The sequence below is a fragment of the Toxotes jaculatrix genome, chromosome 18, assembly GCF_017976425.1.
Source record: "Toxotes jaculatrix isolate fToxJac2 chromosome 18, fToxJac2.pri, whole genome shotgun sequence".
Lineage (NCBI taxonomy): Eukaryota > Metazoa > Chordata > Actinopteri > Toxotidae > Toxotes > Toxotes jaculatrix.
The window spans coordinates 10,014,213-10,041,773 of NC_054411.1; the positions used below are offsets into that span (position 1 = coordinate 10,014,213).

The window sequence follows — 27,561 nt, forward strand, 5'->3', positions numbered from 1 at the left end:
TTGTTTGTTTTTTTTCCCCACACATCTGGTGACATGAAGAAAGCGCTATAAATCATAAAAAACAGATAATAAAGTCGATAAATATGAGTGCTTTTTGCTTTTGTGTAAGACAGTAAATACATTCATCTCACTTCTGTGAAGCCAGAGTGATTTTTTGAGAGTAGGAATCTGCTCGCAAGAGTTAGTCTGACCGCTAATTCATTTCAAATTATAACATTGATCTTGAACACGGACGACGGGCTGAAAAATGAGAATTTACATCTCATCGATTTGTGTGAGAATTTTTTGGGGAGGAAATTTTAAAAGTAATTTATAATATTCCTACAGAATACATACATCTTTTTGCATTTCTTCGGAGTACAAACAAGGCTTTGGGAGTGTGATTAATGGGCACGTTCTGAAAGAGGAATAAACACTGTGCTGATCATTCTTCCTCAAAACAAGGCATCTATCACTGCACAACAATAATCTCCTGGTTTTAATTTATTTAAGGACCTGGATCATAGTACTGTTTATGCAAAGTCTGGATCAATTCAGGAATAACATGTTGTTTTACTCTCTCTCCCTGTCGCGCACACACACAAATATGTTTTTACATACATTCACACGCACACAGCTGTATCATATGAAATGCATAGCTGCAGGAAAAAAAAAACACAACAACAGTCTCTGCACTCATTGCTGTTCTAGGCTGAAATCAATCCTGTGCAGTCAGATACAACCTGAAGTCAAGACCCCTTGTTTTACGGCAACAGCAGCACCATTTGAAAATAATCACACAATGATTCCCTCTAAATAGCTTCTGTGTAAACTGTAATGGCTGGATATAAACTGTTGCTGTAACTTGTTTGGCAGCAAAAACAGATTCATTGGTACATAAGAGCTGAACAATGGAGGCATACTAAATGTACCCAGACTGGACTAAATGTACTCTGAGGATTAATCCTCGGCAGAAAGGACGGTCTTCCAGTGTTCCCAGAATCATGCACTTGGTAAGTCATATTGTACGCATGCATTCATTAATGAGCCGAAAAACAGTCTGTCGGTTCAGCTCTGGTCGGAATGAGTAAGTGGTTTTAGTACCATGAACACGCCATGTTATTTACATCTGGCAACATCAATTTTGTATAGGGCAATTTAAAGAAACAAGAACCCTCATTCGTTAGATAAGGCGCAAAGGTGTGCAACAATTACATTAACATGTCAAATAGAGTTCATTCTCTTGTGATGATTGATGCTCACCAAAACAAAGCTCAAATTTTTTGGAAACACAAATCAAGTCATGAAATAAAATCATAAATAACAAAAAGACAAGCTGCACACACACAAATAACCCTGTCACACAGAATTCAGAGTAGTGATAGTATCTAATGAGTGGTGTCATTGTCTTTGACCTCACTAAAAGGTGCAGAGTTCATTACTTGGTATAAACATCATCCCCACACGTCATAATCCCAATATTCCTACTTTCTTATCACACAACAACAACAACAAGAGCATGAATGACCCAACAAAGACACATCAACAGGATACAGTAGTAGAAATGGTGAAGCTGATGTTTGGGGGACTGGCCCAGTGTGTGTGTGTGTGTGTGTGTGTGTGTGTGTAAAAATGGAGATAATGGAGATTGAGATAAACCACGCTTTGCTCCAGCTTGCATACACAACTGGTGTGTAACCGAGACAAGTCCATGTATATAGGTGGTGTACACACACTGTAGAAAATGGATGAAGGATGGACGGACCCCTCGCTCCACCTATTTCCTCCCACTCTCTGTGCAGTGCTGGAACTGGGCAAAGCTGAGGAACACCTGCTCCAGTGATATCTGGCTCACGCAGTAGTCTTCAATGTGGTATTTCTCTTTGGCTGCCTCCAAAGTGCCAAACACCTGGGTGGGAGTGGAGAACAGGGAGGGAGAGGAGGCGGAAAAGTGTGAGGTGAACGCATCTGATACACAGGATCGCAATTTCAAGCTACAATATGCATCTCTCAAATAATGAAACTACAAATACCTATACCTTATGTCTGCCCCTGTGTGCATACAGGTATTTTATATTTTTATATATATATACATATATATATATATATATATATATATATATATATATTTTTTTTTTTTTTTTTTTTTTTTTTACATGCACATTTCATACTTCCAGTAATTTTCGCAGTGTTCTAAACATAATGGAGTGTGGAACATAATTATACCACCATATCATTGCTGTAGGCATGTCAAATTACCCAGAGTGCAAAGAACATTGGCCAACCTTAGTTAGACAGATTGTCTACTTTTACCATAAACTTCTATGTTAGATTTACAAATCCTCCTTCTCTGCTCATCAAGATGAAAAACATGTTGAACTGGAAACTTGGATAATTAAGAGTGAGATGGAGACTAGAAAGCACTTCCTGGCTAAATTACTTACAACTGCTCGGGTAATTGAAAAGTGCTGTGTATTATTTTATCCACCAGAGGGACATCAAACACAGCACAAGTACAGGGGTGGATTTTAATCTTGCGCAAACTGTGTGAGTTTATTTTAATGTGCAGATCTTTTACAGTACCTGGGCCCATGTTAGTGTTTTGTCAGTCAAATGATAGTGCACCATTCCCTGGTGTTCATCCTTCAGTTGACTTCCTGCGGTGGGAAGAAATTCACATGGTTAGATCTGCTTTGGTACTCTTTTACAGACACAGATCACTTCAACAGCAAAATGGTAAACTGAGTAGAGGAACAATCCTAAATGCGAATGAGAAATCCATTCATTTTGACACAGTTATCTGCCATTTTACCTGGAAAGGTACTTTCAATGAAGTCTTTAAATAACTGCAAGTCACTGTCCTCCAGTTCAGTCTCTATGTGGACTTTAGCCAGCAGGGTGTAGCCACTGCCAAACTTGCTCTTCAGGTGTTGGGGACTCCCGAGGCATTTGATCTGACCGTTGACCATCACTGCCAGCCTGGTACACAGGGCCTCACACTCCTCCATACTGGTGAGGGAACAGATCAAGGGGATAGGCAGAGGAGTAAGCATCATAAGTTCTTTTGTTTTTCATATATATAAAATGGAAAATATTTTGTAAAATTAACAGTATCGCATTGTAAAAAAATTCCATTATACATACAACTCTTATTAAATTAAAATACAGAAGCACTGGAGCGGTATCATACTGAAATACGTATGCAAAAAAATATATATATATATATATTGGGTTATTATTAATGGTGCATTCATTTGTAATTAGCATTTTACTATTGTAGGTGATCATTTAACTACTTTATATATTGTTGGGTGGCTTCACCTATAAAAATGCATCATATTTTGTAAGCTCATGAAATACAGAAAATGAAAATATTTAAGTAAAACCTTAAAATTGTACTTAAATATAGAACTTGGCTGAGTGTACTTAGTTACATTCAACCACTGCTGATACCCAGTACACACTATAAATAATCTCACCTATGAGAAGTCATGATTATGGCCTTGCCAGACTCCCGTGTGCGCGTAACAGCATCCCACAGCAGCCTCCTGGCCACAGGGTCCATCCCGGTTGAGGGTTCATCCAGGAAGATGACCGGAGGCCCACCAATCAGAGCCATGCCTGCGCTCAGCTTCCGCTTGTTGCCACCACTGCATGTGTTGATGGCGACATATTATTTACACACACTTGCTCACCAACATATAGCGTTATCCAGGCTAATGTGTGTACTGTATGGCACAGCATACCTGTAGCTGCGGACCAGTTTATCAGCGTGAGGCTCCAGCAGCAGCGACCTCAGGACATTCTCCACGCACCCGGACACATACTTCTCTGGTATTCCTCTGAGCCTGGAATACATACTCAGAGTTTCTCTTCCTGTCATGTGGTCCAATACAGCGTCAAACTGAGGACAGTAACCAATGCGCTGCTGCACCTGCAATGCAGAGATAAATGTTCTCTTTCAAATCTGTTTTGAAAGCAGTGGCATTACACTGAAGATTCAGAAATTTATAGAAATTTAGAGTTCGAGTAGAGTTCAATTTCTGTATGTGAATTTATATAATATAGATCTCCCTGCTCCTACCTTCTTAATGTCCCTCAAGATGCTGTATCCATCGATGTAAGCATCCCCGGAGGTAACACTCTCATCGCCTGTCAGCATCTTAAAGGTGGTGGTCTTCCCTGCTCCATTGAAGCCCAGGAGACCAAAACACTCCCCTTTTCCTACAGCTAAAGACAGTCTGTCCACAGCCAGAAGGTTCGCCCCGCTGCTGTACACCTGTGAAGGAGCGATAACAGTTGGTCTGTACCACCCTGTCATATTTCGCAGAGACACAAATTTCACCCATATTTCAACACCGAGGCACTCTGACTCAGTGTTTCAAAAAAGTATTCAGACCTGGGCATAGGATGAAAAAACTCCTGTGCTACATACCTTGCTGAGCTCCTGCAGTATGAGGGGGCTACCAACCATAGACTCTACTACTGGCTGGCACTCCAGGACCCTCTTTCTCTCTTCTGCCACATCTCTATCTTCTGGAAGGATCGCTGCATCCTCTATTAGAGGTAACTGACACATACACACACCAATGAGTAAGATGAAAATGTCAATTTAAAAAATATCAACCACAAAAACTAAGGCATTGCCATCACCTCACAGTAAAAAGGGCTTTCAGATGATGTGACATGCAGCAATAGCATATGTCTCCAGGTTTTATAATATTTAACAAGGGAATATAGTACAAATAAATATATAATAGCTTACTATATCACAGTAGTGTACAGGGGCTAAACTGAAATAATAATACTTCATAACCAAGGTTAGGTACAATCAGTCCAATTACACAACAAACTGAGACTGAAAAATATATATAATAACCTTCTATGACAATGACTTTCTTCATGAAAATACTGAAAAATGCCCAATACAATTTCCTAAAGCCAAAGTTTTAAATAGCTTTGCCTGACCACATGAGTAAAACAAAGACGCTCAATTTCTTCACAACTGAGAAGCTGAAACAAGGCACTGAAGATTTACCACATATGAACATGGTTTTAGATTTACTTTTCTCCATTAACCATTTCTGCTCTAAACCATTTCCAAACGCAGTTTCACATAAGTGTTTAAATCAGTTGGAGGAGTTTCTGTCTTACAGACAAGATAAATATAATAGTTAAATGTCAAAAAAATCCCTTCAGTGAAGTCTCAGTGCTGATTAATGCAGAGGTGGTGATAGATCTTAGAAGTGCCAAGAGCCTGAAGTAACACCTTGTTGCCTCTTGTGCCTGATGAAGTGCAGCTGGGATTCTGGTTTCATTATGTGAGGAGCGATATATGAAATGCTCTGTACCCGTTTTGGAAAAACAGATTAGAATATTTACCAATATTGAATTTATTCAAGACCGTTCCCCTGGATATAATAAATCAGTCTGCAGCTTTATTAACAAATGCACTTGCACTTAGGGGGCAGATAAGTTGGCTTCTTTGCAGTTTTGTTATTAGTCTCATGCTGCTTTGAAAACTCACAAATCAAGGTGCTAATATGAACACCCTAGAAGCAGTAATTTATTATAAGTTAGTTCAGAGTTAAAGTTTCCTTTTCATGAACTGTTTTCTCTGTTCCTTGTACATTTAATTATAACCTGCATAACGACAGACCATTCACTTTGGGATTCTACAACCACCACTCAAGTTGTCTTCAGGGATTTTGCTTTGCTCAGTATATTATGATATATTTAAGCACACTTTGAAAGAATTTCCCAGAGAAACTTCCTACGCAGTGCATGCTGTGTTTGGTACGAAACTTCTCATGAAACTATCCAGTTTCATCAGAAAACACCCAGAGAGAAAAACAAACGCTATCACTATCACAATGCATCTACCTGTTTGCGTCGTCTGCACAGGGAGGTGAGGAATCGCCGCAGAGTGCGGACACACTGCAGCTCAATGACAAACAGCAGAATAATGAAGACCATTCCCTGAACTGAAAAGGCCACAAGGAAGCGTCCCACACCAGGCTCCGACATCGAGAAGTAGTTTGGCTGGTATGTGATGTCTAAAATAACAGAAACACGAAGTTGTGGAGAGTAAATTAAGGGCATAAGCATGCAGACTTTACACAAAAAGACTTTGTGTGAACCAAAAATGGTAAAACTGGATTATAAAAATAAAAATCAGTAATTTAAATATATGGGTGGATAATGGATTATAAAACACAATTTTCAGTTTTAACTGTGTGTAGTTAATATTTTTTTAATTACTTTGAAGGAATCTGAACTCATTTATTGTAAAAAACAAAAAAACAAAAGAAAAACGCTGAACTTGGAGACATGTGGAGACTCTCTGTGAAAATAAAGTTTCAAATGAATTTGCTCCAGTTCTGCTTGATCTGGGTGGTCTTGGGCGAAAACAAAAAAAAAACACTGGTAAAAACCAAAAGCAATGTTCCTTATTTACAGGATATATCATTATTTAGATAATCAATGTCACTAGAAAAATGAACAACCATCATTGTTTCAATAGACGGGTATTAGTGCCACCCACATTATGACTCATTATTATAATCATATCTTCAGTTTCACATATATCACACTGATAGTGCATCTCATCGTCACTGTTTAACAAAATCATGCACTGTAGCACCTTTATAGCAAAACAGATTAGAATGATTATATTATTCTATAAGGCTACATTTAGGCAGTACTTACTTAAGTACTTGCAGACTACCTGGCTGACAGGACTTGAGGTACAAAACGAGATGAATTCGTAGTTCTGATAAAACTGGCTGAAGGACATGCCGAGGCAGTAATTTGGGAAGATCAGGAACACCTTATCCAGCAAGTGCGACAGGTTCTGCAGGTTCAACTCTGGAGAAAGAAGCAGTCAACAGGAATGATAAGGAAATGTTTTTTCTTTCTTTTCTTTTTTTTATTTTAATACATTTTCCCTCTAACCTCTGGAGCCTTTGTACAGCCACAAGTCTCCTCACTGTCATTTCAAAAACCCACTCCTCCCCACACAGGTTCCAAAATCTACCAGTAGGAGTTGCTAGAACATGATCCCCCACTGGCTTCCCACCCACATACACTATATATTGCATTTGATGAGGGAAACAGCCAAGAAAGAAGCACTAATTGCTGGCAATCAAATTCAGATCTCTGCATGGGATGTGCAAGTGCTGTTTCCCCATGCATTCAAGATGTATTTAGCAAAACAAGACTGTTTGACTTTTCAAAAGCACGTAACATATTGGTCCAAGTACAAGATGGTGATTTTAAAAAAAAAAAGGAAATTACAAGGACTAGACATTTTCAAATTTACAGATTCACAATATCAGATTAGCAGTGTCTATAGAGTATTGCACTGTTATGGGTTGTCTGGTACACTAGCGTGTTACTCCAAGTCTGTCTATAATTTTTTTTTTAGAGTTAGTGTCTTTTAGCACTTTTTGAGCTAATCACCCCAATTGCTTGGTTAGCCTGGGTTAACTTACATAAGTTTCTGATGGCTCACGTAATGTGTTTTGCTGCCACAGAGGAAACACACTCCTGATGAGTAGAAATGACTTGAACAGGGCTCCCAGAGTCTTTACTGCAGAAGAAGACTGGAGGCCGAATAATCTTTCAAGCAGCAAAGAATTACCAGTATCACAGAATGTCGTGATGAGGAGCTAAAATAGACCAGCCTGTTCCTTATCTTCAAAACAGATGTCTAAAAGCGTGGGCTTGTCCTATAATCAACATCTTATATTCTTCCCAATATGGTCATTTGAGACACTTCGCCAGTGTCTAACGGTGTTGGAAGCCAATGTCTGCTCTCACCTGGGATGGTCATGATAGTGACAGCCAGAAAGGTGGCCGTGCCAGAGATCATGTTGAAGATGGTGAGGCGGGTGTAAGCAGTAGCAGCAGTGGAGAAGAGAAAGCTGAGCAGGTACATAAGAGGCACAACAGCCCAACCATAGAGCAGCAGTAACAGCAACACATCTACCAGGTGGTTATCCTCTACGAAAGCCTTGACTCCAAAAGCTTGGAATACCACCTGAGACCAAAAAAAAAAGTTACAAAAGTTAAGACAAGAGTACAAGAGATTTTATGCTTTCCGTATCTTAAGCCTGAAAAAAAAAAAATCATACCTTTCTTGTTTGTCAGCCTTTAACTACTAAGTCTCAGTATCCTAATCCCCAGAAGTAATATCAGATGCCACACTCACCAACATGAGGAGACAGGGCAGCAGGAAGTTGACCAAGTCCCACAGCAGGGCTGAAAACCAGAAGTTTGACAGGTAGACCCCGCTGACCTGCTGCACATGCTTGGACTTAATAGAGGATTCTGTAACGAGCAGCAGGGCAAAGGTGCTGGACAGGGAGGCCATTCCGTACATAAGGTTGATTGCGATGGCAAAGCCTGTCTTACTCCTGCGGAAGGAAAGAAATATTAAGACGGTTAGTACAGAAAAGACAGGAGGAGGTGGAAAAATGAGAGAACAAGCAGTATACACTCAGATGGCATTTCATTAGGTAAACTTAGCTAAAACTAAAGCAGTCTAATATGAAGGTTAAAATTACAGAATTATTTTTAAAGAGGTGTTGATTAAACTGTTTGATAATTCTGGAGGGTGTAGTTTGTTGAACTATATTCCAGTTCTTGATATGAACCATCCCCCTCTACTCACTCTGTGAGCTGGCTCTGGGCAATCTCAGACAGGTTGCGTGGCATAGGGTAATTGCCCGTCTGGATGGAAGCATTCGGCCCTGCTAGAAGTTTGAACAGAGCATTGTCCACCATCATGAGGGCTGTGGCAGGTGTATGGTATCCCTCGTTGTTGAAGTAGGCTGTTGCTTCAGCATATTGACTGCTGCTGCCACGGAAAGCTGCACCCACCACACAGCGCTCATTAAAGCTGCCGCCCTCTTCCTCTGCCTGGGTCAGAATGTAATCAGTAAAGTCTGAGGAGAGTAAGAGAAAGAGGACATCAGGTCAACAAATACTCAGCTAAGCAGCTAAGCCCAGTCCCTGTCTCAGTGTGCTTACCAGTGATATTGACGAGTCGGCCTAGCTGGGCAGAAAGCTGCGAACTGTATGTATTTGCCAGTGCAGAGGCCAGGGGACCTGCCCCAGGCTGCAGAGCCAAAGGGACCCTGGTGGGACCATAGCGACTGAGTGCCAGCCTCAGCTGAGGAGCATCCTGGTGATTGGGAAAGGTACGTGCCACAACTAAGGCCACAACAGTGAAGACCAAAGGAACCAGGAACTGAGCCACCATCACCTTCCAGTTTCTCCAGCTGTACAAAGCCCTCTTCAGGAACATAGCATAGAACTGCTGCAGGTGCAGTCTGACCTGGAGGAGGAGAAAAAGAGGAACTGAAATGTGAGAAATATTAACAATATGCAAAAAACATGACACATATCATTTTTGCTTCCTCTTATCTCACCCCCGTGTTCAGTTTAATGTTGGAGCAGTCCTCTAAGATGAGCGTGCCACTGTCAGTGAAGTCGGTGACATCGGTCATGCCGCTGATGCTGCTGGCGTCATCTGTGGTCCAGTCATGGGACCGTCGCTCATGCTGGTACTGCAGGGCAGGCAGCTGGATAGCCTGGATGTCCAAACTAGAATCTACCAACTTTCCAACTCTGAACACACAAATGATTACATGATAAATTTCAGGGAGCAGAACCTCTGTAAAATGAACATATAAACAACTAGATCTACTGTAGTTCTTTTGTCTAAGGAGTGTCAGTCGCTGTACAAATCTATCTACTCTGTTCATTTTTTCTTTCAGCAGATCATTAAGGTAGATAGAAGACCTGGGATGCTTGCAAATGAATGCTATTTTTGGGGCCTTACAATTCAATTATAAGTGAGACGATCCAATCAAAGCATCTACACAGGAGGGCAGATCCAACTAGACACTCATCTTACCAAATACAGCGTGCTATTGTGAGCCTAGTTTCATATATTTACCAGTCGATCAGTCTGTCCCTCTTGTCTGTGGAATTTAAATAAAAAACAAACTAAGAAAAAAAAAAACAGATTAAAAAAATCTATATATATGTCTGAGCTCTACACCAGTATACATCCTAAACAGCAACAACTCACAATGACAAATTTGCAGCATAGTTTAGTTTAATGCAGTTGGTCATCAGATGGTTTAGGTCTCTGGAAAACACACACTTGGCTGCAAAATACTGAACGGCAGACGGGAGCTAAAACGACCAAATGTTCAAACAGCAGCGTTTCTTGGTGTCATGTCTGATGTTTGGTGTATAGGATATACGGTCAGGACACACTAATGGACTCTCAGTATGATTTGTAAATAATGAGGGCTGTGAAACAAACATTCTTGGCAGGGCCAATTACAATGTCATGCAGTCGTCGCTGCCGTGCTTGTTGCCACAGACACACACATCAAGTCCACAGGGAAGCAGAAATAACTGCTCAGTGAGCAGCAGGCAGCTGGGACTGAGATGTATGAGTGAAGGAGATTAGACGAACATAGCAGCCATATTAAAAAAATAATAAAATTGTTTCTTTTTCAGAGTTGTGCTTCAGTTGCTGTATTTCTGTGTGAAGAAAGGGAAACTAATTCTACAACCTAGAAGTGTTCTATAAGGACATTTTGTGTGATTATCACTAAAGATTAGTACATTTTACATGTATAAATGGTTGTAATTTTTCTCAGATTTTGGGTTCCTGTTTATAACTCATAACTCAGACATGTAGCTGAGAGTAGTAGCTGCAATTATACATTATAGATGTATAATTGCAGCTCTAATATAGCATGGGTTTCAAAATTTGAGTAGTATATTTAACTCTCTTTCTATTATACAATATTCTATAAAATGTACATTGCAATGATTGCTGCTGTTTAATTGAAAATGTGCCAAGCAGTGGGAGAGTTACTCCCAGAGTCAGATCCTACTGATACCGAAAATTAAAAAGACCTTCACCTTCTGCCAAGTGATATTTCTCCTATCTGAGGAAAACCTCCTCCATAGTGGTTACAGAGGTCAGATCCTACTGATACTGAAAATTAAAAAGACCATCACGTTATCCCATGTGATCCTTCTCCTACCTGAGGAAAACCTCTTCCATGGTGGTTACCGAAGCTCCATAGCTGGCGATGCCCAGTTCCTCCCTGTTCATCTCCAGCTCAGCAAACAGCAGCTCAAACCTGAGACGAAACACAGTGTTTCACCGTGTTTTGAAATGAAATTATGCATTTTAGAAATTTCCTGATCAATTCTTTGACATTCTGTAGTCCTTTGCCTCCTTCCAAAGAGGCCATTCAGAGTCACTCATTTCGGCAAAGGTGATTGCTGGCCATTGGTCTTTCTAAGCATTAAGCCACTTCACACTTTCCACTGTGCAATTGCTAGTACCCTGCATATGAACAGAGAGCAAAACGACTCACCTGCTGGTGCTTTCTTTGGGTAAAATATAAGCGAGCTCAGCTCCGGCGCTGCTCTCCAGTGTTGCATTGGGAACATACATGTGGACAAGGCGGGTGATCTCGGACACATTACAAAGAGCATCCTTTACTATCACCATGTGGTAGCCAGCACCTGGTGAGAGCGAGTGAAAGGCCTTAATGAATGAGCTCAATTACTAGATTCTGCTGAGTTCCAGCTATTTTATATAAAGCACTTCTATTATGCATGACCAATTACATCTGATTATGTGAAGTTTTCTTTTTTGTTATGTTCTCAACAAAAAGTCTGTTGTAAAGTACAAAAGTGCAAGACAAAAACATTACTATAATAGTATATATATAATAATATTTCTGTCACATTTGTGCAGCTCTGGAAAGGGATGACTGTCTTTTAACCACCATACATGACACACAACATCTTCTCAAAGCCACTTTTTGAGTCTGCTGCAGCTATCTCCACTCCACTTACCATATTTGTTCTTAAGGAAGAGTGGCGACCCACAGCACTGCAGCTCTCCTCCTGCCATGATGGCGATACGGTCGCCGAGTAGGTCGGCCTCGTCCATAAAGTGTGTGGTGAGCAGAATGGTGCGACCACGTTTCTCCCCTTGCAGAAGGTCCCAGGTGGCACGTCGAGCTGATGGGTCCATACCAGATGTGGGCTCATCTAACATTACAACCTGGAGATGGGTAGAGTTAGGCAGAGATAAGACATGGTTAATGGGGTGGAAAGATGAGAATGAGGGAGAATAATGCTTTTGAAATTCTTTACCTTGGAGTCTCCAATGAGCGCAATGCCAATAGAAAGTTTTCTCTTCATGCCACCAGAGAGGGTCTTGGAGCGAGCCTGCCGCTTGTCCTCAAGGTTCAGGATACGTATGATTCTGTCCACCTCATCTGGAATCTTGCCTTTGGAGTAGCCTTTCAACTGGACATGAGGCAGAAAATGACACACAGTACAAACAGACTATAGACTACCAGTATCTATTACACATCAGTGACAATATTAAGCCTGGTATAAAGTGTCTGCACCTATACTGCTCTTCAAATGGAGAAGTTTAGTGTTTACAGGAACTAGGAAAGTACCAGTACAAGCTGGTAGGACTTGCTATTCATCCCCAAGGGAAATTCACAGTTCCATGAGCATGATTGTGTGAGTACCTGTGCATAGAACAGCAGGTGCTCTCTGACTGTAAGGTTATCAAACAGTACGTCATGCTGGGGACAGAGCCCCAGACTACGGCGGATCAGAGCCATGTCCTGACAGATGTCGTAGCCATTGATATAGGCTCTTCCACTGGTGGGAGGAAAAAGACCTGCAAACACAAGTATAAAGACAAATGAGTTCATATAATTTAGCTGGTATCTATGTTGGATTGTGTGTGTGAATATTGATTGCGTTATGTCTTGCACACCTGTCAGCATGGACAGCGTTGTGGTCTTTCCGGCACCATTGTGTCCTAGCAGCACCGTGATCTGTCCTTCAAACATGTTCAGCGTAAGATCCCGCACTGCTTTCCGTGTCTTGTTGCCCACCCTGAATTCCTGTTGAGGGGATAAACCCAAAACACTTATATGCACTACCTTAGGAAAAAAAACCTACTGTAGTGTATAACTTTGCTGCTTATTTACCATGTGACTACTCCAATTTTGAATGATTGTCTCTGCAATCTGCACCAATTTACAGGGAGTGGACATGCTGTCCCTGTGGGTCATAGTGTCTGTTTTGCTACTCACCTTAACAAGGTGTTTAATCTTGATCCCAGAAACTAGTCCAGCTGGCTCCTCCTCAATAAACTCTCCTTTCAGAGCCTTTTCTGCATCCTCCTCTTCCTCCTTCTCATTCACCAAAGCCATGCGAGGGCTGCTGCACCAGTATGAAGGCTGCAGATGTAGACATTAAGAGTAAGTGATGGATAGACAGAGATAAGATGAGGTAAGATGAAAATGGCCTTAGTTGAAAAAAAATCTATAAAATAGTACTTTGCAGTTCTAGTATTTCATTTGCAACATATCTCCATACTTTATTTGACACTGGATATTTCTCACAATTTTTATCAATGAAGTAACTTAATTACAGGACAGGGCAGCAGGGGGGACAGATGAACACAATTGTTCATTAAAACACAAGGAAGAGAGAGCAGGTCTACATTAACATTGTTCATATACACTCTATATTAGAGGGGACTGTTTCCTGACCAGACCTCCCTCTTTTGCACTTCCTAAGAACCAGAGTCGAACCTCCACTTTCTACTCTGTAGAAACAGCATCTCACACCCACACACATAATAGACAAAGAGTAAAGTGCGTCAACATCTAACCCACACCCTGCTGGCAGTCTCCTGAATTCCTGACTACTGGGAAATGGGGTAACGAGTTTATTTTTGTGTGTGTGTAGAGGCACGCCATTTCGTGACCGTCCATAGCTGCTATAAAGATAAACCATATTTGTATTGGCTGAACAGACTCAGACATTTCCTGTTATTCTAGTTAGCTGAACCCAAAGACTTCCTCTGGCCGATATGTTGTGACCTCTCGATTTCAATCCCCTCCACTTTCACTGAGAGAGGGAATTTAATCTAAGACAGATTTCTCTTACGGGAGACCTCAACTTTGACCTTTCAACTACCTGATGGTGTTTTAAGAGCTGAACACCACCCACTTGCAATATTTGTTCACATGTTAATGTGTCTTTATCTGTAAACCACAATGCAAAAGCCTAGTCAGACATTGGTAGTGGTAGTTATCAATAAATATGGTTTGAAATGTTATAAAAATCACTGAAAAAAATCTTGACAATTTATGTTACAGCAAATTATAAAAGAAAACACTTTACACTGTTTGTTAATGAGAAAATGGACTACAATAACCAACCAGATGATTAGGCAAAATTTTGTTCGCACACAACTTCCCCTTGTTTTCAGTACACTTCTTTTAAGTTTGAGTTAGTAGCTGACACTGCTGTAGAGCCTAAAGTTACTGTGAGGGGGGGGACAAAAAAAATGCAATTATAACTATAGTTTACTGGTTTTCTGCTTGCAGTCATCTGAAGGATCCATGTCTGTTCTGATTGCATTATCTTTCCATACTTAAATCCCACTAATGTGTCTGTATTTGGTTACATCCTTAGTGATTGTATGTGTGCATGCATGTGTGAGCAGCTTAGTGTGCAGCATACCAGTACGAAGAAGTAGGATGGCAGAGGCACTCCGTACTCCCCAGGAAAAACTGCCTCCATGTACCAGGCCACGAGCCCATAAAGCACAGAGTCAAACAGCAGCAAGGCCAGAACCTGGGCCAGGGAGAAGTCATCATCCACCGTCACAGAATCAAATAAGTTAGACCACTGGATTCCTGTGCCTACAGAGGAGAAAATTAGAACAAGATTATCCTAAAAACAAATCACAGGAACAAAGAACACTGCCACATTTATGGACTGCGCTGTAGTTTGACCTAATTTACTTTGAACACAACATCAAGTCTCACCTTTGCCTTCAAACATTCCTATGAGCTGAGCACCCATGGCCATGGCCACGTTGGAGATAAGGCAGGCTGACACCTTCTGAACATGGCTCAGTAAGTCGTAGCGGGGCCACAGGAACAAGTAAGGCAGGTAGCTCAGGAAATAAATGAAGCCGCCTGCTGCTGCTGCCACATTGGCTGAAGGGAGACATAAAAAAAAGAATCAGCGGCTGACGGGATGCTCAAAAATAACGAGATTCATGTAGCCCTAAACAAAATAAAGTTTGACAAAGAAAAACCTAAACTGAACAGCGCAAGCACAGCTCTTGTCATTTTGTTGTCACAGTTACAGATGAAGAGCATTTACTTGCCACCAGATGAACCCCAACATACATACACACACACACACACACACAGACATTTGTAGACAGCAAGAGCTGTGGCTAAATTACTGTGTGAAGAGAACTACTTTTGCTGTGAAACCCATTTGCCTGATTGACAGATGAAGGCAGCACTCACAGCCTGTGAGTGCTGGTGAAATGAAGCACTGCAGAGGACAAATGAGAGATGTGGGTGAATTGAGGAAAAAATGCAAGTACCACAGATGAGGAGAATGAAAGGCTTTCAAAGCTTTTTCTTTTTTTCTTTACTTCCATTTCTGGCCAGCCTTTACAAGACCTCACAAAAGAACACTTTTGAAGTTATGTGAGACTTATTCAAGGAAAGCGCTCTAATAAACGTTCAAAAACAAAGGGCACTTGTGGCAGGGAATGCATCATTTTGAGCCTGATGGGCAAATGCATTGATTAACTGCCATTATCATTATCTATTGCTGAAAAATGGGGTGGGTGGGCAAAAGAATCAAGACAGCTGCACACACAAAGACCGCCAGGGTAAAAGAAAAATAGTCCCTCTTTATTCAAAAATGGCCAAGGAAGGCACTGAAGGATCTGCTTTCTGCTGGCTTGGCCTATTTTCTGAAAAAGCCCCTCATCTCACCCTCTTTCCTCTTCCATCTACAAATCACCATTTATAAGGAAAACCCTCAAACCTAGTTGAGCTCAATTAATAACGATGTCCATTTCAGCTACTTTATATTTCAGCAAAGTGTCACAGAGAAAAGAACACGATTATGTGGTTTATTTAGCCTGTGTAGTTTACTATGTTTAGCGGCACTATTCTAATGATTTTAGGCTGTCAAGCATTACAGCTGGACAATTATTCATGGACCAAAGACAGGTCAGGCTAAACGAAGAAGGCTGGACAGAGACAGCAGGAGGAAGAGCAGAACAACATTAAAATGGCACCTAGGGTACTCAGCCCCATTATGTCAAAGCAATGAAGGAAACTGTCACATTGCATTACTCAAAGGTCAGAAATACATTATGATTAATGGAGAGAGAAATTCAACACCTCCAAAACATCTCAAAATGGAAGCTTCGCCACAGTATTTTCTCTTCTACTATTCCCCTGTGGACAAAAGGCTTTTAAGGCTTAATCATAACCAATCACTACCAAGTTCAGATTTCTTGTGATCATAATTGTAAAAAACAAACAACAACATAAACTTGAGCTAACAGCTGATAAATAAGCACTTGTGTGCGACTGCTTTGCAAAACCCTCAATAAAACTGAGGCTGACAGGCACTTGCAATCTGAGCTGCTTTGCTGAGAAAATTGGAAAGGGGATGGATGCTGGTTTGAATGAGAAACTCTGAATAAGTGAAAGCGCAAAGAGGGAAGAGGGACGTGAGGAAGCAGAGAGATCAGATGTAAACAGTTTTCTGTATTGCAGGTGCTGTTCAGGCCAGACTGGGTGTTTCAATTTAACGTGGGTGAACACGAAAGAGCTCAGAGCTGCAAGTTACCTGCTAAATTTTAAAGTGAAGAAAACATTTCAAATAGCACCATGCGACTATATGAAGAATTAGTTAATATTAGTTAAATATATTCATCAATATAGTTGATGAATATATGAATATATGTTATTATAACGTGAAAGCATATATATATAACTTTGCCTGGTCAACCTAACAGAACAGCTCATCTCTGCGAATCTTTGTGCTCAAGAGCATTTTATAGCTGCTTTTATGCTCTGGATGAGCTAAGAGGAGGGAGAAAAGCAAACAGCAGATACTCTGACCTACATATGAGAGACCACACACTGTCATGCATACTGTACATTTCAGGAAAATGAAACAAGAGAGTGTAGTGTAAAAGGAATGTGGCCACACACACAGTACAAAACAAGAGACTGACAGTCAAAAAGAGACAGAAAAGAGTGGACAAACTCAGAGACACACACCTCGTGAAAAGAAGGCACTGATCATGAAGCTGAAGTTGATGGTGGCCACAGTGAAGACGAGCAGGAAGACAAAGACGAGCGTGGGGTCACTGTAGGTCAGCACCGCTCCATTGGGGCTCACCTGAAACAACAGATTCAGTTCCAGTGCTCAGTCATGACTTGCTGAGGCACTTTTAATCTAAATGAAACATTCCTGCACTTAATGTTTCAGTCAAGACTTTCGGTTATTGTTCAGAAACTACATTGCTTGACACAAAACAAATATCTCAATATATTATGAACTGGCTATTATAATAAAATAGAGAAGTGTTGCTTTACAACAAATTTCCCACCTGCCCTCTTTTTTAGTTGGCTTTAGCTCTTTCTGAACCATTGTAAAGCATGGCCTCCTATGATATACTGTATGAGATATTGCTTTGAGGGCTACAGCTTGGCAAGATGTTTGTGCAAGTACTGAGTGCAGATATTCACTGTAAATACTACTGCAGATAATAATACTGTATCACCTTTTACTTATCTAAGAAACTGCTTAAGTATGTGGCAAAGGCATTACGTGCTGGAATGTGGGTTAAGCAATGACAAACTGTCACACAAACTCACCTGGATACAAAGCAGCAGAGTAACAAAAAAGACCGAAATGGAGAGGAAGAGGAAGAACATGAGGAACCAGGCGCTCCAGTGGAGCCAGTTGCTGAGACCCATCATCCTCATGTACTCCTGAGATCCACGAGAAAAGGCAGCGGTAAAGGGTCAGTCTGACAGGTTTATTACTTATGCTAGCAACAGAACAGCAGCCCATATAAAGATACACAAACACACCTTGAGCTTCCTTTCCTTTTCCTGCACCACAGCTCGTACTATGTTGAGGGAGGTGTAGGTGAAGCTGAGCACCAGTACTAGGGGCAGTTGGTTCTGAATGGCCAGGATGAAGACGTCATATATAAAGGCAGGATAAGGAAACCGTGACAGGACCACTCTGATCTGTCGCAGCAGACGGGCAGCAGCAGTTCTGTTGTGAGAGTGCATGATGGCTCGGTCCACTGCATGTTGCACTGCCAAAAAACCCTCTCGGAAATAACCTTAAAAAAGAAAAGAGATATTAATACTGAAGAAAACATGTTAAGGTCACATTGTCAGATGGGTTTTTTATGTTTTGGGGGTGGTGGTTAGAGGGCCAGCAACAGACAGGTGGGTGCGTTAGAGTGTCTTCTGTTTATCATTCTTAAAATTCCTTGATGCTATATACCTTTCCACTATTGACTTTGGTACTTTTTTTTTTCTAAACATTGTAGATGCATCAATAAAGCATTGAAAAAAATAAAGACAAATTAATCTGAGCCCAAGGATTTTCTCATGGCCACGTGAGTGGGGTTGCGTTAACATGAAAATGGGTAAGAGTCCTTGAGGAACACAAGCGGATCTGCAGTCGTGAGTTATTATGTATGCGGGTTCGGAAATCCATATTCATGGGATCCTAAAAGCTTGTCTGTGTATATTATGCTGCTAGGATGACTATCTTTTGGAGTATGCCTCTTCATCCCATTATAGCTACATTCAACTTTGGAACTTCATTTTGTAAAAAAAAAACATCTGGCATAACCCATGATGGGCTCCACTCCGCAGCCCATCATAATCACATCATTTAAACCTGACAAATCAATCAACCGGAGAGTATTTGATGCCTCCTGATTGGTGCCCAACACCTAACAAATGTCCCGCAAATGATGTGCGAGGGCAAGCTGTATCCTGGTAGTGCCAAAAGTAGAGAACACTGATCATGCCAAAGATGTGTAGGGACGTGGTTGCCATGGAAACACAGCCTGAAGAGAAGGCTCTTGCTCAAGAGACAGTGGGAAAGCAAGAGCTGTTCATCCATCATAATATCTGTCTAAGCAGAAAAAGAAAAACTGCTTGGCACTGATTTGTGGAAGGACTTTTGAAGAAGTCCTCAAAGAAACATGAGGTTTTGGAAAAATATTAAACATTTATATTTGGACAAAAGGCCCTCATAAAGAGGTTTAGTATCATCAAAGCAGACATGATGGCTTGCCTTGCAAGACAGAAAAGGCAGAAATAAAAAGCAAGAGAGACAGATCAAGAGAAAGACAAGGAAGGTCGAACAGAAGGAGATTGGGGGGGTCTCACCTGGCGTGCCCCCCTCCTTGTCATACTGCTCTCTCGGCCCTGGCAGTTGGAAAAGAGGATAGAGGCTGAGCGTGTGCCAGTCCAGGTCACTGTTAGGGTTCAGCTCCGACTTCTCCTTGGGTGGGGCATTGCGCGGGGTAAAGGAGAATCGCAGGTGGTAGCTCACCTGAGTATGAGAGAGCGAAAAGAGAATCAACTAAGCAATAAATAAGCTGGCACTACGCAGTGAATGAAAGAATTACAATGCGTTTTAGAAAGTGATATCTTAGGTTATTCATATCAAATATCTTGGGCCTCTTTTGTTTCTGTTAAACAGTCATTAGACGTACAGTAGATACCAAAAACTCTTTTCCTGTTATTCATTGTTAATTCATCAACACCTTCAGCGTTTTAGTTTGTCCCTTTGTGAAAGGAAAAATGTGTTCACAGCTCTGTGCTACAGTTGTTTAAAGTTCATGAAAGGACTGAAAACAGCAAGCAAGAGTGAGGAATAAAGATTCGCTTTTGTCTTATGCTTTGTTTTATCACCATTTGTGTATTCGTTCATGGTTTTAAGCATCCCTCAGCTTTCCCTCAACAAGGACAATAAAGACGAATTGAATTGATTTGAAAGAAACAGAGGGAGACAGGCACACAGAAGAAGACTGAATAGAAATTTGATTATAAATATGGGGAGATGATTCACCCTTAAACGTGGGAGTACCTCTGTCTCCCTAGTACAGCTGTGAGCTTTGGCTGTATGAAGCCTTCAAGCCTATTAAGTCTGTCAGACTTTTCCATCACACCCAGATCAAGGTTTTACCATATGGGATCACACAGCGTGACCCTGTGAATTCATCTGTCAGGTTTTTCCTGCTACACAGGAGATTAGGTTTCAACTTAACTCTTATTCTACTTCACATTTAATCAGAGCAGACAGAAATTTGATTATTTGAGTAATTATGTCATATCATACAGTTACCTTGCACTATATGTGTTGTAATAAACCCGACCAAGACATGAGCTTGGTTGTTAGTCTACTATTTACTATTTACTATCTACTACTACTACTATCTGGCCAAACAAAAAAAAAAAAAGCTTTCCCTGAAACAATGTTTCAGGAAATTGAACATGGTGCCTGAACCAGTATTACTGGCAATGAATACTGTAAATATACAGTATTCATTCCTTCTAACACTGAGATGAGAAAAACAGTATGTAACAGAGTTGCACTATTTATTATTTGCGCTGTAGCTGAACTCTGCAGTGTCCCTCACTCAAAACAACAAAACCCTCAACTGCAGACGCACCCACTCCTCAGGTACAAGAACTGACAGTGTGTGACAGCCTTTTACCTTTAGGGGCAGAGGTTCATCATCGTGGCTGAAAGGGTGCTCAAACACGACAGCAGCCAGCAGCTTTCCCGACAGAGGGTCATTTCTCACGTATTCCTCAAACTGCTCCTCTGTTTCAAAGCCACGCACTGGAAAAGAAACACACACACACACACAGATATGAAGAAGGTTACATTAGTTGTGATGTGGTATTTATAACAGCATACCATTAAAACATTAAATGCCATTACTCTAATGCAAGAATGAAAACTAAAGTTAAGAACTGATTTCAAATGTATTTAAGAAACATATATGTACATTCTATAAAGTCCTTGACCAATGGCAGTTATTTTTCTATTTTCGCTAGACTTTTCACCGGACTCATGCACTCGTCATGCAAATGTCTATGGCATGCCGCTTCTGATCAGTGAGCTTGGCAGGTAGGGAGATGGCATGTATGTGTAAAACAGTTGACACAGCAGATCCTAGGTCAGTTAGGAGCAAAAAAAAAAATGCAGCTTTGGCGATCACATGATCGCGTTGTCTGAAATCGCAATTTCAATCAGAAAACGATAAATCATTCAGCCCTGGCCCACATACATGCTTTCTTCTCAGATGCTAGATCACACAAAAAGGGAACATATATGTCACAGCAGTACTAGACGCTGGCCCCAGGGTTAAATCTGGGTCAGACTCATAAAATAAACACTTGCATAGGGACACACACAGGCCACAGAGGGAAACAGGTCAAGGACAAACACCTGTCAAACACACTGGTTCAAACACGCCCTTGACACACTGCTGAATCAACTAGTAGTGTAACTACCCAGTAGTGTAACTCTGTAACCAGCTGTGGTAATTCTGTAAGCTCTAGTGACCTGTGATGGGAATTTATATATTTTTTTAAATTTTAGTTGCAGCCCAATTCTTGAATGGTAATAGCAAAAGAAACCTTAACTTATATTACTGATGATCTCAACAAGAGAAGTCCAGGCACAACAACAAAAAACAGATTACACAATACACAAAATCCCATTTCACAATTCACTGTTTTGCAACACACCATGAAAAACATACACAAACAATTTCAACCCCTAATGTTTTACATCCACACTTTTTTATCATTTAAATATGTGAAAATATGACATTTGAAACATCATGTGCCTGTTTTAATTATTGTCATCTGTCCTAGAGAAGCCCTTATCTAAATCAGAACACTAAGGACATATCATCCTCTGCTTGTGCCTGACATACTAAAACTCTGCCTTGATTCCCCTCCACCTTTCCCTCTGAACACTGAGACCAGCTAAATTATTCATTACTGGTTGAGCTGGGATCTCACCCTGCCGTGGACAGGACCACCTGCAGTTACGCAGATCCGTCCACCTGCTGCCTCATACTGTATCTGTCTTCAGGCTCACGCTGCTGCTATCTGTCCATCTTTTTGACTGTCTGACAATGTGAAAACAAATATGTACACAGCCTGTCTGTACACCCGTCAGTCATACCGTCTGCATGTTTATTTAGATAGCTAGTAGTGCAGTGAGGCTGCGTGTGAGTCTGTCAATTAGGAAGGGATGGAGAGAAGGTGTCCTGAGAGAGGAGAGTAACATGCTACAGTGTGTGAGCCTCCTTTCTTTCCCTATCCAAACGTCCATCTGATACAGCCTGACACAAGAGAACCGTGTGGTATATTTGCTCTCCTGAGGGTTGTTTCTAGAGGAACCAGTATTCCCAGGTCCGCCCTGAATTACAAGTGTTATCAAGGCTGAGGTATTTGTTTCACTGTTTATAAAGGTGGTACTAACAGCTCAAAATGGGTATGCAAACCTTAGGCTTTGCTGCAACAGAATGATGATTTTTTTTAAGCAACAAATCAATATCAAATATTTTAATATTTGTCTTAAATTTTTGAAGAATATGATGTTCCTTCCAGTGATATCCAGCAAACTGTTTTTCTATTTCAATTGACAGTAAATTCTGTCAAAGTGAGATTGATGGTATAAAATATTTATTACTTTTAACTATTTCTATGGTTTACTTATTTACTTTTATTTATTATACCTAACTGAACACAAAGGCTGTGGATAATATAGTTCAAAATATGTATATTGAACCAATTTAAACCAGTATTTACACAACAGATACATTAGAATTCAGTTTGAAAATAATTTAGGGAGTTTTAGGGAATAATGGAACTGTGGCACTGAATGTCACACGTTTTACATTCAGAGAGTGCCCAACTATCACCCACCTGAGGAGAGGGACAAGCTGCTTCGTACATCCTCTGCCACTTGACGCACCACACTGGAGTTACCAGGCACATAGGCCAGCTGTAAGTGTTGCAAGAACGACTTGGGTAGTCTGTCGACAGCGTAGCTCTCATAGATCGTGGCATTCGGGTAGTCCTTAAAAGGCACCTTCTGACGCAGAACGATGAGGATGCCGGAGAAGAGCAAGGGCAGGAGTATCTCCACCAGAGTTACCAGGATTTGACGTTTCTGAGTGCGGAAATAGAGATGTTATTGGTCATCTGTTTGATGAGGATGTATAAGGTAAGATGAAAAGTGGTAATAGACAAAAAAAAAAAAACATTTTGAAGTAATATAAAAAAGGCTGTTTTATCAATGAAAATGAAGCAGACAGAGAATACTGGGATTAATTAACTCGGTTTTACTAGATATTTATCAATAATTATCACTTAAAGCAACTAAAAACTCAAAATGAAAATTAATAAATCCCTCTATAATTCAGCCACAGGGGAACCCTGCAGACTAAAATCATAGTCTCATCTGAAACATCAACTCATCAACTGAGAAGACTGTAAGTTTGAAAAGTAAACACTTCCCCATCTCAAAAGAGCTCTGAAAACTACAAATAATTTTTTCGTCAAAATGGAGTCTAGACATCAATTTATTCATTCCACACTCTTCAGAATTGAAACTAGATGATTTCCCAGACAGTTGCAATAAAGCGTAATTTAGATGACGGCCTCTTTCTGTTGAATGATTGTGGTACAAAGTGACTTGGACAGTTTCAGGACATCACACAGTCAATCTCAGAGGGGCACCGACATTAGACCTTCCCCTCACAGCTGTAACTCAAAGTTATGAGTTTTATTTATTCATATGACTTATGAATAAATAAAACCAAAGAACAGACACGTTCCTTATTTGTGCACAATTCTAACAAAAAATTTAGTTTTAATGCATAAATAAATGTAATATTATGACCACATTTGAACAACACTGTTCACACAAAACAACACTGTTTTGTGTGTCTTGAACCTTTTTCAGTTACTGACCAAATTGTGTCTGTAGCACTATGTGTCAAACATCTGAAGCTGGAAAGGAATGTGTGGCCAGTCTGCTTTACTTTACTATGACTGTTGGGTGTGTGTGTGTGTGTGTGTGTGTGTGTGTCTGTGTGTCTGTGTGTGTGTGTGTGTGTGTGTGTGTGTGTGTGTGTGTGTGTGTGTGTGTGTGTGTGTGTGTGTGTGTGTGTGTGTGTACTACAGCCTTTTTTACAGCCTCAGTATCCAGAAGGCTCATGGCAGTCATGGTGCTGTTGGTGCCAGCAGGACAGGGTCCATGTGGACTCTGACATACAGGAAATAGCGCACAGGCAATTGAATTGTCTCACGTACAGCCAGACGGTATCTAATTTTGAAAAAACAGCCTAGAAATGATTAACCTCGTCAATGTATTGGACTTGACTACTTTTATTGAGGAAATAGATTTCAAACAGATCTTTGAGCTGGAAATTCAATGGTAAGTTTAATCGATGTAGCAGGACATCACCAAAACACTTGATGGTCTGGGAATTTAAGGTCTCTGTCAGTCATTGTTTTTTCTTCTACTGGCCTAAATTACAATGTCCACAATATCCTTGAGAAGGTAAAATGTCAGAATACATTACATTTTTTAATACAGATTACGTGATTCATATGTATTCTGTATCTGTGCTCTGCAGCTGAGATGGACAAGCAGCACCAAAATGCACAGCATTTTTTCCTGCCCAGTCCTAATGGAGTCTCTGTAGTCTCTAAACAACCACATCTGGAGCATCACTGGGTAGACAAAGAGTGATGGAGCAACAGCCTCACACCAGCATGCTATGCAGCAGATAGCCAATTCCGTTTCTGAATAGTTGCAGCATTGTGAAACCATGAACTGATAATATTACTATGCAAGCAGCCCTTTCAAAGCAATACACAGCCAGAAATGTGGCAATATTCTATGGCAGTGGAAATCAGGCACGGTTTAGTTAAAAAAAATCTTTCCTATCTTCTGTAAACTGAGGACGGAACCTGAGACTGATGATATTATGTTCCATGGACTACACATTTGTGCAAGCATCGAATAATCTCCTACCATAGGACACCCTGTCTCTCTTGTAGATTTTCATCAGCTTTGTGTAACATGCCTAAAATTTTAACCATCACGTGAAACTAGAGTCACACAACAGAACAATGTGATTGTAATGATACCTGTCTCATGACATATGTTACAACAATTAAAAATAAAAAAATAAATAAATTAGAGCAACAGATTAACTGAAGTTGCAAATAGTGATTTCCCAAAAGACAGCCATATAAGGCTAGGAAAAGCATGTGACAGCTACCAGAGTGCTGACCTAGCTAGAGAGTGTGATACAACAGCACAGCACAGGCACACTCAGGTCAACCAGTTTTCGAGTAACTGGGTAATATCATAAAGTTGTAGAAAATAAAACATTTGTCACTTTGCATTATTTATGATGTCACATGAGCCTATAACTTAATAAATACTGCCATAAGGGCCTCTGGTCTGTAAACACAACTATGTCTGACAATTCACAGTTCCAAACAATGTCACCAGCTTTTTCAAACTCACCTGCTGAAGATAGTTTTTCCACACCAGTAGTCCAAATTGTCTCATGATAGCCATTTTGATCAGTACACAGGTCACAATCCTGTCAGCTTTCTACAGTGGCTAGAGACAAAAAGAGAGTACCATTTTTAGTTTCAGGAAAAAAATCCCTACTGTATAATCTTTTAAATGTCTGTGAAGGTTTCTTGGATGTTAGCTGAGTTTTCAAAACGGTTTCAACCAGCTGTGCTGATTGTAATGGTTTCGGATCTCAGTTTCTATTTAACAAAAACTCAAGAAAACAAAAAGAGAGAAGTGAAATTGAGCAATCTGCAGTATCACAATCACAATGACATTAGTTACATTCAGAAAGTGTACACACAAAAAAAATTATAAGTGGAGAAATAATGAAAGAAAATCACAAGACAGGGATAGGAGAAAGGTCTAAGGTGTCAGCCTGTAAAAGAGTTCAGCTAGAACAAAGAAAACAAAGGCAAATAAGCTAAAGATAGAAAAAAAAAACAGTTCGTTGACATCCACATGCTGAACCAGTTGGACAAGCAAAAGAAGATTATCTCTTTAGCAAAAAAAGGGTTATATGAGGGTCATAGGCACAAACAAAGACCTCTTTATGGCCGATCAAAGAGTCCATAAACACGCATGCCAACAGAATATGAACTTTTGCAAATATAGATAGACACATAGATAACGAGCACAGAGGGTGATCAATAAATATGACTGAGAGCTACAGCAACCGGATTTACCTCATGGCACCAAAAATGTTTTTCCTCTTTCACAGCACACCACACAACTCCATAAATGCAGCTAAACTGGACATGTTAGGACAGCCTGAATCTCACACTAGCGCCATTCATCTCTGAGTGGCTACATCCCTTATATGTCAAGGAGTCACTTTGTGTATTATCTGTGTAATTAAATTCAGGAGATCATGTGCTACATGTTTAGAGCGACCGGTTTTCTATTAGTATGTTCCAGCAATCAATAAGGATAAAAAAAAGCCATTATAGACGCTAATGTTTTCCTTGTTAACAGGAACCCGCCTTTCTCTTCTCTGGTTGGTCCAAAACAACCTTCTGGCCCTCCTGATTGGACATTTGACCTGCTCGTCAATTCCCAAGGATTTTGATGAATGCTAGTAATGGAGCTGAGGGACAAAGCTAGGGTATTTCAGAAATATAATGTGCTGACACACTCTTTAATCTTCGAATTACTTCCACGAAGTGACCCGGTTGTGATTTATTTTACATAAGCATGTCAAATTACCTCACAAAAGCTGGTTTCGGCACATGAACTTCACAGGCAGTGGTCCCCTCTCCTGTCGAGGTGAAAACAGTTCCTCCTTTTTGTTGTCTTAAACCAATAACAAAACCATCACTGCGGGGCTCCTTCCTTCACCGACACCACCGAGGCTCGGATAGACATTAGTCGCGCTAAGGTCGTCTGTAACCCGGCCCAGGTTTTTCCCCTCAAGTCCACTTTGCAGATTGGTCCTTGCTAGCGAGATGACATTGCACCTGGTGCGGGATAAGCCAGTGAATTCATCGCAAAATGTAGGGACAACCGTCAACAAAACGCATCACGTGATCTCACTAGAACGGGAGTGTCACGTGATTCCCAACAGCTGGAGTTTACAGCCTCATTTTCATCGAAACTATATAGGATTGTTTACGACTTGTGGCTTGTATCTTGGTATTATTACAAATGTCTTGTACATGGTTTCATTTATTTATTATTATTTCAAGAATGTTTTTTTCTACATTGAAGAAACAAGTAAATTTTTTCCACGCATGATTATATACAGAATGGCTTTAGCTCAAGAGATGCGGGTCTTTCATGAAAAATGCTTTACTTTTACGTTGCTTACGTTTCTCACTAAAGTAGCACTCTTGTGACTCAATAATACACTTTCATAAATATAGGGGACTTGCAAAAGACAAGAAAAAGGTCAAAACTAAGAGAGCCCGAGTTATCCTGTCTTTAGTCCTTGTTATCAAGCCTCAAATTGGCTGGATCCTACAAGTCCCATAATGCAACTCAGTAGTGCGGTAATGGAAT

At 40.6% G+C, this 27,561-nt stretch overlaps 1 protein-coding gene across 1 annotated transcript; it reads right to left on the reverse strand.

Moving 5' to 3' along the window:
* Nucleotides 1-27,054, reverse strand: abca3b (ATP-binding cassette, sub-family A (ABC1), member 3b). Its single transcript, XM_041063268.1, has 31 exons — nt 26,770-27,054; nt 25,510-25,608; nt 22,890-23,136; nt 20,657-20,784; nt 19,323-19,488; nt 17,997-18,256; nt 17,778-17,894; nt 17,178-17,298; nt 14,898-15,071; nt 14,590-14,771; nt 13,149-13,295; nt 12,827-12,956; nt 12,573-12,727; nt 12,184-12,339; nt 11,881-12,091; nt 11,394-11,544; nt 11,055-11,153; nt 9,414-9,612; nt 9,013-9,319; nt 8,654-8,927; nt 8,192-8,396; nt 7,801-8,020; nt 6,688-6,846; nt 5,863-6,035; nt 4,415-4,549; nt 4,064-4,258; nt 3,726-3,913; nt 3,459-3,629; nt 2,792-2,988; nt 2,563-2,636; nt 1-1,888 (listed from the first exon to the last, which is right to left on the reverse strand). The coding sequence occupies exons 2-31, from the start codon at nt 25,561-25,563 to the stop codon at nt 1,757-1,759; spliced, it is 5,127 nt and encodes a 1,708-aa protein (XP_040919202.1). The 5' UTR covers nt 25,564-25,608; nt 26,770-27,054; the 3' UTR covers nt 1-1,756.
* Between the last annotated feature and the right edge of the window lie 507 nt (nt 27,055-27,561).

Excerpts from the sequence above, each read along its gene's own strand:
- abca3b (XM_041063268.1), bottom strand. The coding sequence starts at position 25,563 with ATGGCTATCATGAGACAATTTGGACTACTGGTGTGGAAAAACTATCTT. Across the intron at positions 18,257-19,322 it reads CAAGGAGGGGGGCACGCCAG|GTTATTTCCGAGAGGGTTTT; the intron begins GTGAGACCCCCC and ends TTCTTTTTTAAG. Across the intron at positions 1,889-2,562 it reads AAACACTAACATGGGCCCAG|GTGTTTGGCACTTTGGAGGC; the intron begins GTACTGTAAAAG and ends ACTCCCACCCAG.